Source organism: Aulostomus chinensis, chromosome 11, assembly GCF_037954235.1.
Source record: "Aulostomus chinensis isolate RoL2024-O1b breed Wild chromosome 11, RoL_Achi_v1.0, whole genome shotgun sequence".
NCBI classification, from domain to species: Eukaryota; Metazoa; Chordata; class Actinopteri; order Syngnathiformes; family Aulostomidae; genus Aulostomus; species Aulostomus chinensis.
This window is the reverse complement of record NC_141330.1, coordinates 14,273,768-14,284,345: the sequence shown is the minus strand read 5'-3', so window position 1 is coordinate 14,284,345 and position 10,578 is coordinate 14,273,768. Positions and strand designations below refer to the sequence as shown.

The following is a 10,578-nucleotide window of genomic DNA, read 5'->3' as shown; positions in this document are numbered from 1 at the left end:
ATTTTTCACACAGTTTTGTTCATCGTCCTTTGACGTTCAAATCTCCAAGCGCTTCAAACCTTCAAAATGAATACGACAGAACACCGCCGTTCACTACTGACGAAGAAAATGGACTGCTACAGATATCAAATATTTCACTGAGAATTTTCATTAGAATTTGATATAAAGGAAATCATTCTGTGGGATAGAAACCATTAATAACGAGACCCTGAAGGTCGGTTGGTTAACACTCCTTTTTGCATTTCATTTTCTCAGGAAACCTCAAACGATAATCATGTGCCCACTTATCACCTGATAAAGTGGGGCAGAACATTCTGAAAACTAAAAAGCTGTTTGCTAAGCTCTGCTTGCCAGGATGCAGTGTAAAGTGTTGATAACCTGAGGTTTGTCGTTTCATTTCATTCACTTTCTTTCATCGCGTCTGTCATTTGTCTCTGGTGGTTTGTTTTCTTCCATGTTTACTATAAAACCACACCAACTTTTTGGGAACTGAGGGCCACGTACTAACAGAGAAACATTTACTCAAGTTCTGACAAGTTCCAATAATTAGTACATAGGCTACTTACAAAGTACTTGTGTTTCCATTTTACGTGACTTTACTTCTCTACTCCGCTGCACGTCACAGGTAAATACAGTACAGAATGTAAATTAGAACTTAAAAAGATGGATTTAAAAACAAATTTGCTTCAGTCCAACCTGCTCCAATATTAACATGATCATTACAAGTTAATAATATATTTCATTCTGCATATTTAACTCTTGGCATGACACTTTGAATACATTTGGAAAACGACACATCAATACTAAGCTCACGTTGTGTTTTGAGTTTTTTGTTTCGTACATACAGAGAATTAGCAGTTCTGCCAGCTCTCTGAAACACTTTGCAACATTTAGTTCAGACAATCGGGGTTTCCAGAGGATGAATCTTTATAAACCTTGACTTCACCCGTAGAATATTTGGGGTTTTTTGAGTGAAATAACAATTTTGAGGTATATTTGCATTAAATTTGGTCAAACGCCATGTTTTCTTCAGGATGAATATTAACAACTATTTTTTTTCCCATCTGGGGGTCATTATGACTCATTGATATAACCTAAGGAGACAATGAATAGAATGTGGCCAGCTCTGATTACACGTGTGCTTTTCCTGCTTTGTTAAAATGTCTGCAAACTACCGGTGGTGGAAAAATGTTACTAAAATATGCCACTCTAGTTAAAGTACAGGTCATTTGGATTTACGTTATGGCTTCAAAGTATTTTTTTGTGTGCATCTACTCAAGTAAAATAAACTGCTTTACTTGTACTGAGAGCTGCACGGTGGTACAGTGGTCAGCACTGTGGCCTCACAGCAAGAAGGTTCTGGGTTCAAGTCCTGGCTCGGGCGTGGGATCTTTCTGTGTGAGTCTCCATGTTCTCCCTGTTCCTGTGTGGGTTCTCTCTGGTACTCTGGCTTCCTCCCACCATCCAAAGACATGCAATTTGGGGACGAGGCTGATTGATACTCTAAATTGACCGTAGGTGTGAATGTGAGTGTGAATGGTTGTTCGTCTCTGTATGTCGGCCCTGTGATGGACTTGTACTGAGGTCGGGGCCAACCTCAGCTGGGTCTTTTTGTCTTCTTCTTCTTCTTACCCCGGCAGTAGTTTTAACGCCATCAGCAGCAGAATGTGACCATCATCATCACATGTGTAGTGACCAGTTCAATATCTTGATGACATATTTGTTACATGTTTCTGTCCCCATCCAGTAACTGATGCCATCTGTAGTGAGGCTCAATGGGCCTACTTCCAAAAGAATAAGCAAAAAATGTCTTCAAATTCTTTGAAAGTGAAAGTATCCAAAGAGGCTACTCGAATAGACAAAACATCATTTACTTTTAAGGCATTGGTACTCCATCCATCCATCCATCCATCCATCCATTTTCTACCTCTTATCCTGTTAAGGGTCGCGGGGGGGAGGGGGGCTGGAGTCTATCCCAGCCGCTACGGGCGAGAGGCAGGGTTCACCCTGGACAGGTCACCAGTCCATCACAGGGCCAACACATAGAGACAGACAACCATTCACACTCACAGTCACACCTACAGTCAGTTTAGAGTATCAATCAGCCTCGTCCCCTCTTGATGTCTTTGGACTGTGGGAGGAAGCTGGAGTACCAGAGAGAACCCACACAGGAACAGGGAGAACATGGAGACTCCACACAGAAAGATCCTGTGCCTCGAACCCGGAACCTTCTTGCTGTGAGGCGACAGTGCTGACGACTGCACCACCGTGCAGCCCGCATTGTTCCTCAATATTATTATTATTATTATTATTATTATTGTTGGTGTTGTTGTTGTTCTATACACAATGAGGGACTTGGCTAATATTTAACTACTTATCTGACTAACAGTTGATATGACTTATGTCAGTGTATCTGTACAAAACAAGTTTATATTACATTCACATTTTTTTTAGAAACTGTTGATGACATGAAAGCATTGTGAAACTGAAAAAAGTAACGTTTTTTTTCTTGATTTTCAAAATATTTGTGAAAGCCTGTTGATTGTATATATTTACCACATTATTTTCTGAAAATACAAAAAGGTGATGATACTTAGGACATATCAATACTATATTTGCTTCCCTACTACCCTTCTAGTGAACTAATTGTTGTATTAGTTATTATTACGATGGCTAATATTAGAATTTGTTTGTAGTAGTATTCTTTGTAGTAGTGGCAGCAGTGAAAGTAATCGTACCCATAATAGCTTTAGGATCGTTGTATAACTAATAACAGTAATTATAGACTCAGGATTCAGAACTTGAACGCAGACAGAACAAGCGATGACCTCAACCGCTCGACGAAACACCTTCGTATCCGGGTGTGTTCGGCGGTAGTGAAAACAGCTTGAAGCGCCTCACCCCTGACGTTTACCTGGTTGACCATATATGGTGCGTCGGGGGGCTGTCGCTCTCGCGCGGACTCATCTCGTGCTCACGGCGTTGCTGAGTAAAGGAAGTGAGTCACCCTGACGGTAATGTTGCGTCTGTGTTGCACGAAGAGCTGGAACCAAGAACAAGGAAGCAACATGTGCCGCTGACCATAATAATTCCAGCTCAGCAGTGACGCCAGTCACGTTCTCACACCGCCGATATTCCCGAACGGACCGGACCACTCGTCGAAACGTGAGTGTTTATTTTCTTTACATTTTATGTGAATTCAGCCTCGTTAAAATCTTGTTGTGATTCGCTTTTGATATCTCAAATGTTTTTTTTTCTTCAATTTCCGTCCGTAGCTTATTTTATAGATCTTGTACGATCAAATCGACCAAATCGTTACAACTACTTTTTTTTTTTTTTAAAACGCAGGCTACAGAACAGAAGTATTAACCCGGATAACCCGAAACAGCCAAACAAACCAGCTCCTACTAACTTTCTGGTTTTCCACAAGGGGCTTTCCACGCTGTCAGAAAACCCCAAAGTGATATTTCCATCTTGTATCTAAGCGTGAAGTTTCCATTCTCTCGGGGGAAGTCAAAGTGGAGAATGAAACAGCTGTGGTGTGATGGTGTCTGGTGGGGTTTTCAGGTTGTAGGGGGACAGTAGGGACCAGTCAGCCGCGGACACGTGTGCCTCCTTGTTGCATCTTTACTGCTGTGTTGCGCCTCCTTTGTTTCACGCGGAAAACAAGTTAGTTTTGTTGCTGTAGCCCGCAATGAACGACCACGAAACAGTGGAGAGGAGAGTAAGAAACTTTCAACTGAAACTGTCAGTCACCAAAAATTTTATAAAAAAGTATGATCAGTTCGTGGTGATCTGTGAGAATGAAGTGTCGAGAAGAGGGTTCTTCCTTCTGTTGGGCAGATAAGACGGTCTATGCTGAGACAGGACCGAGCGTGCAGGGCCCGCGATAATGGCAGCAGGTCACTGTTCAGGTAGGAGAAGTCTGATTATCACACAAACCTCGGACTAGATCAGCAGTTTAAACACCAAGCTGTCAGAGATAAAGAACATCTGTGTCCTCCTATCAAGATTTATTTATGCAAACTAGATGGAAACCTGGCTCAGTTTGAGAGTGAGATTACAGTAAACCGCCGGTGATAAAGGAGGTGTAGCATGTTAACACTGAACATCTGACCGGGCAGGTAGACAAAGATGACGCTTGGTCACAGCAAAGCCTTTTAATGGTGAAAAACAGGCTCAAGCCACACTAATTTGATAGGCAACCTCTTTTGGAGGAATTAACTGTTGCAATCAACAGAGACATTTTTATTTTTCATCGCTGTGATCCTTCCTGTTATGATTCATCTGCATCATTATAAAAACTACAAGTTCTTCCCTGATGAATCGAGGTTATCCTAAATAGAGAAGTTCAGGAAGAAGTCCTGAAACACAGCAGTAAGTTAGATTGCTGCGCATCCGATTCCACAGTGTCAGAGTCAGTGAGTTGGTTTCAGTGTCAGAAATAAGTGTCTGGTTAAGAAACTGAGTTCCGCTCCATTAAATACAACACTAGTGAGCATGGACGTCTTTAATGTGTCTGATCAGTTGTGTTGGATGCGTAAAGACATAGAAATAGTTGATTGATTTATTCTTACCCCGGAGCGAAAAGGGGAATTAAGCAAGGGTATTTCCCATCTGATGCGTTATAAAGTCGAAATGAAAATAAGTTGTTGCAGCTCCACTTCAGTTCAACTGAAAACTTTCATTTGAAGGTTTATTGTTTTGAGTGCACAGCAGCGACGTTCCATCTGTTGCATCATGCTATTTAAATGATCCAGATCGTAATTTTTCAGAAACATTGAATGTTGCGCTTTCCTTTTTCTGCTGATCTAGAAAATAAGAGATGTAAATAATGTGAGGGCCAAACAAAAGTATTGAAGGACGGTGAGTTTTGGAAAAAAAAGAAGAAAACATATCTGATTTTCAGTTTCTTCTGGAGTGAAACCCCTCCCAGACGAATGAAAGCTCCTCTCGCCTGAACATCTTTTGTGTGGACAAATTCAAATACGAAGCTCCTCTTACAGGAAATGTGAGAGCCCGTAGAATGTTGAAAAACGATCGCTGTGCTGAAATATGTGTCAGGTGAAAGGGCAAATACAGTAGCAGTGGAGGTGTGTGAATTTGCTACCGAAGGGAGCAGAACAAACGCTGACAGGGTGAAGCAGCAACAAACCTGCTTGCTGTTTGACCTTATTTGCCCTGCAGACTAACGACAATGTTGTTGCTTGAAGTGACACACTTCGCACAAGACCAAAACATATTTATGAAAGGTTCCTGCCTCTCTGAGTGATGGATTTCTCACCTAGACTGAACCAGCGTTGGCGTGTCTTCATGCCACAATAACAGATGACATCCCTCCAGCTCAATCCTCGAGGCGTTACCTCCCTGTGTGGGAAATCAGCAGAGCATTTCAGAGCCAGTTTGGCTGCAGATTTTTATTGCCTTGGCCTAAAGTGAACGCGCCCCTCCCAGCAGTCACGCTGACACCGGCGCCTCAGCTCAAAACAAGCAATCGGGAGACGTCAAAATACTTTATCCTACTTTTTGAGCCCCTTTATTCTTTTTTCATTACAAAGTCGGGCTCTTTCACGCGAGCTCCTCTCCTCTTATCACCTGCTCCCCCACCACCACCACCTTGGACTATGAAGGGGGGAAAATTATAAGTACAGTGAATAAAGATACGGTGCATGGTTACAAAACTGTTCCTCTGAACACAGATGAGCTTGTTGTCAAGTGTGTTATGTTTTTATTATGTATTTATTTTCTTCAATCGTTTGCTCCTGCAGACATCATGAGGAGAGAGGTGAAGGCCGGGGTCGACTTCCTCAAACGTTTGGCGGTTGCGCGTGGCAAACTTGACGAGGCCAAAGCAGAGTTGTTTGCTGGGAAGCTGCAGAAACTTTTATGTGACAAATACGATAAGCACTGGTACCCTGACACTCCCAGTAAAGGTCAAGCATACAGGTGAGCCTCCACTCATGGATCAAGATGAGAGCGGCTGCATCACCGAGGCCCAGAGTCACCTTTATCCTGTTCAACAATTCACAGGTGCATCCGGATAAATCACGGCTTCCCCGTTGACGAGGTGCTGCTAAAGGCGTGTGAGGAGAGCGAGCTGACACCTGGCGAGCTCTGTCTCCCGCCTGAGGTTACAGTGTGGATTGACCCTCTGGAGGTGTGCGCCAGGTAAGTCACCCTCTCCTGTTCAGACGAGACACGAGTCATGCCCAGATATCTGCGCATGACATCATCATGCCTATGGGAAGCTTGGATGACTCGGACTTGTGTGTGTATGTGTGTGTGTGTATGTGGTTTAGCAGGAAATAACCCATCCCCTCTCTCCCACAGAGCTGGAGAGAACAGCAGGCCCTTCACAGTAGCTTGTTTCAACAAGGAGGGTGAGGATGAGGAGGGAGGGCCGGATGACTCCTCGGTGGATTCGATAAACCTGGATACCTCGGATTACCACTCGGCCACATCCTCTGACTGTGGTTCCACCGTGTGTAGCGACACAGAGGAGGAGGCGGTGAAGGATGGCGAGACTGAGGGAGAGCATGAGAAAGATACCCTCAAGAAGGAGTTGGCTGAGGGCGGCACTTACACGATAGCAATGGTGCCCAGGCTTCGGAAGCGAGATGGACCTAATAAGGTCAAATACATCCGAAATATGGTACTTTTCCTCTTCTTCTTTTCTTTTTTAACTGGAAAATGTATTGGAATCAAACACAAAACTTATCAGGCTGCCATTTTTCTACAGAATGAGCCACAGCACTGCTCTGAGTGACAGTCTTTCATTGCAAAAACATGGACACTGCATTTGGAGTCCAACCCCTCACCCCCCCACCCCCTATGCTGTCTGGCTACTTTAAATACTCTCAGGCACATCAGATGTGTATTAATACGCAGCTGAAAATAGAACCCAACTTCTGCACCAAATACTCTGGAAAACTGTATTTCCCAGCTGATGTCCGGGAATCACTGAGCCCTAAAAAAAAGAAAGAAACTGTTTAGGGCTCAGGTTCAGACTCGTTTACTTCTAGCAGGATTCAGTGGCTGTGAAGCCCCTTCATCCCATGAAGCGCTGGGTCCCGATGTAAAAATCTCAACTCACCTTCATGATGGTGGAAGGTTGGCTTAAATTTTTTAGTCAACAAAACGCTGCTGGAGTTTCACAAGAAGAGGCGTTGCAGTAGTGTTTCCAACAGTTAAGGGTCATTCACGGCAGTGGTTACTGCAACGCTTCTTCCTGAGATTCAGACAGCAATTTGTTGACCGACTAAAATCCCCCGACACTCCATCGGCATGGGTGTGAGGACAGTGATATTTTTATAGGTTAGATGCCATTTTCTTTCAGAAATGTAGTTGATACAAGGATGCTCCTTATGCAGTTTTTCTTGGTTGAACAAATACTTTATTAGCCTCTTGTATTTCTTTCTTTCTTTTTCTTTCTTTATTATTCCGCCACTTCAGACCTCAGTGTGAACCTAAATATGCTCAAAAACTCATCAAATTTGCCACGCACATCAGGTCTGGTGACAAATTTGATAAAATGTAAAAATAACCCCCAAGTGCCAAAATGTGCTCCACAGCGCCACCTATGTATCTTAAATGGGGCACCACGGCCTGTAGGAATGTCGTAGAGACGTGGAACCAAAACTCAATTATTCGTCCCATCAAGACCTAAGAATCATACTCTCACACCCCTGACCGAAATCCAACAGGATGTCCACAATGTGCGCGTGAAAGTATGACTTGCCGCCTATTTTGGACCTCAAACAAACACCATCTCCTCCTAGGGCCTTCAAAATTTAATCCATGATTTATGACACTGTGCTGAACAAAGTTAAAAAGTTTGTAATAACTTGAACGGTTTGGATTCTGTAAGCCCCGAAAGTTGCTGTGCAACATTGCACCTTACAATGTAAACCAATGGGGAGTCAAATGGGTGTCAAACTGAGGCTTCTGACGTCTGACCACTTTCCAACTTGTATCACTGGATTCAGGACAAAATGTGAATTCTAACGAAACATTTGGCCAAAGTCATGGGATTTATTATGATTTTTTATCAAATCCTTCTCTCCATCTGAGAGAGAGAGAGAGGGGGGGGGGAGACAGAGTAGGAGGGAAGGAAGTGGGAGGATGTGTGTGTGGCTTGAATGAAGGTCATTTTTGAAGGACACAGCAGAACATACAGTTACACAGTTATACAGGACATACAGTTATACAGGACATACAGTTATACAGGACATACAGTTATACAGGACATACAGTTACACAGTTATACAGGACATACAGTTACACAAGACATACAGTTATACAGGACATACAGTTATACAGGACATACAGTTACACAAGACATACAGTTACACAGGACATACAGTTACACAGGACATACAGTTACACAGGACATACAGTTACACAGGACATACAGGACATAGTTATACAGGACATACAGTTACACAGTTAGACAGGACACAGTTATACAGGACATACAGTTACAGTTATACAGTTATACAGGGCATACAGTTACAGTTATACAGTTATACAGTTATACAGGGCATACAGTTACAGTTATACAGTTATACAGGACATACAGTTATACAGTTACACAGTTATACAGTTACACAGTTATACAGGACATACAGTTATACAGGACATACAGTTATACAGTTACACAGTTATACAGTTACACAGTTATACAGTTACACAGTTATACAGGACATACAGTTACACAGTTGTACAGGACATACAGTTATACAGTTACACAGTTGTACAGGACATACAGTTATACAGTTACACAGTTATACAGGACATACAGTTACACAGTTATACAGGACATACAGTTATACAGGACATACAGTTACACAGTTATACAGGACATACAGTTATACAGTTACACAGTTATACAGTTACACAGTTATACAGGACATACAGTTATACAGTTACACAGTTATACAGTTACACAGTTATACAGGACATACAGTTACACAGTTATACAGGACATACAGTTACACAGTTATACAGGACATACAGTTATACAGTTATACAGGACATACAGTTATACAGTTACACAGTTATACAGGACATACAGTTACACAGTTATACAGGACATACAGTTATACAGGACATACAGTTACACAGTTATACAGGACATACAGTTATACAGTTATACAGGACATACAGTTACACAGTTATACAGTTACACAGTTATACAGGACATACAGTTACACAGTTATACAGTTACACAGTTATACAGGACATACAGTTCATTATGTACAATTTGTATGATGTTTGTGGTATTATTTCCTTTACAATAATTATAGAGTATTTTTAGGGTGCAAAGGCCCATCCAGTGCCGCTTGCAGCTTTAATTATAAATAGAACTTGAAACTTTTTTTAAGGGGACATTCTGGGTAACAAACTCACAAAGTAGGATGAGCATCAGTGTTCGTATAAGATGCCATTAACAAATGAAAGATCTTGTATTTTCCTGTTCATTGTTGCACCTCGAAGCAGTGCAGCGTGTTTGTTGGTCACCAGCTAGTTACTCATCCTGGCTGCAGCTCACCACGCGCTGTAGGTGACGTCTGAGAGTTTCTGCCGCCACCATCCCCGCTAATCTTTTCCTCCCTCCATTACAGCGTCCAACCAACCTCCAGTATTTCTACCCGCAGACGGCGGTTTGGCCTCAGTACAAGAAGGGTGCCACTCCAATGTTCCTCACCACTGTTTGTGCACCTCCAGCGCCGCCGCCTCAGCCTCAGCCTCAGCAGGTATTTGGCTACTACATCCTGCCTCAGCCGTCTCCACAGTTCATCCTGCCTCAGGCCACTCTGCAGCCGTGGGGAACGGCAAAGGGTTAGACGGTCATGGAAATGTGGCTGGAAGGTGTTCAGAGCATTAAAGGCTGCTTCAGCTGAGCCATGTCATGCCAGGTATCAGGGTCCAGCTGAGCTTGGGCCAAAAAGAAGAACTATTCTTTTTTTTGTTTAATGTGTGTACAGCTTTAAAGTATTCCGCACATCTTTTATAGATTTCCTTTTTGATCCATGATCCAGCATCCAGCATTCCCTTTACGAATAACGGAGTAAAAAAAAAAAAAAAAAAAAAAAGCCAACTTGTTCCCTGGGATCTTTTTAACTGTACATATTAAGACTCCAGTCACTGGGTGCTCAGACTAACTCAGGGACTCAGCAATGTGCTCGGTGCCAAATACCTGTTTTTTCAGGTGTCATTCCTCTTATTCATGTTCTCTCTTGTGCTGCAAAATACTTCCACGGTTGATCATTGTGCAATGTGATTCAGGGGTTTAATCTACTGCAGTTACAATACCTGTATATTAAGAGTATTTTTACTAAACTGCCTGTAAATAACACAACTTGGATACCAGTGACTGATGCACACTTATATTGTTGTCTTTTTGTTGTAATTTATTTGGATGGCACTGAACTCACTGCTAATCAATCAAATAGTGTATTTTTTAATAAACAGTGGCTGGTGTGTGCTGCCAATATTAAGGGTTTAAATCTTCTTTGGGTGTGTATTTTAATGCTTTCACAAAGCTTTTCAGTTTTATTGAACTGTAAATAAATTTTC

The 10,578-nt window shown here is 42.3% G+C and overlaps 1 protein-coding gene across 1 annotated transcript; it reads left to right on the top strand.

The window, feature by feature from the left end:
- The first annotated feature begins 2,980 nt into the window (after nucleotides 1–2,980).
- On the top strand, nucleotides 2,981–10,094 carry LOC147253531 (maternal B9.15 protein). Its single transcript, XM_086218742.1, has 5 exons — nucleotides 2,981–3,165; nucleotides 5,769–5,946; nucleotides 6,031–6,168; nucleotides 6,331–6,652; nucleotides 9,624–10,094. The coding sequence occupies exons 2-5, from the start codon at nucleotides 5,774–5,776 to the stop codon at nucleotides 9,843–9,845; spliced, it is 855 nt and encodes a 284-aa protein (XP_086074868.1). The 5' UTR covers nucleotides 2,981–3,165; nucleotides 5,769–5,773; the 3' UTR covers nucleotides 9,846–10,094.
- Nucleotides 10,095–10,578: the final 484 nt, after the last annotated feature.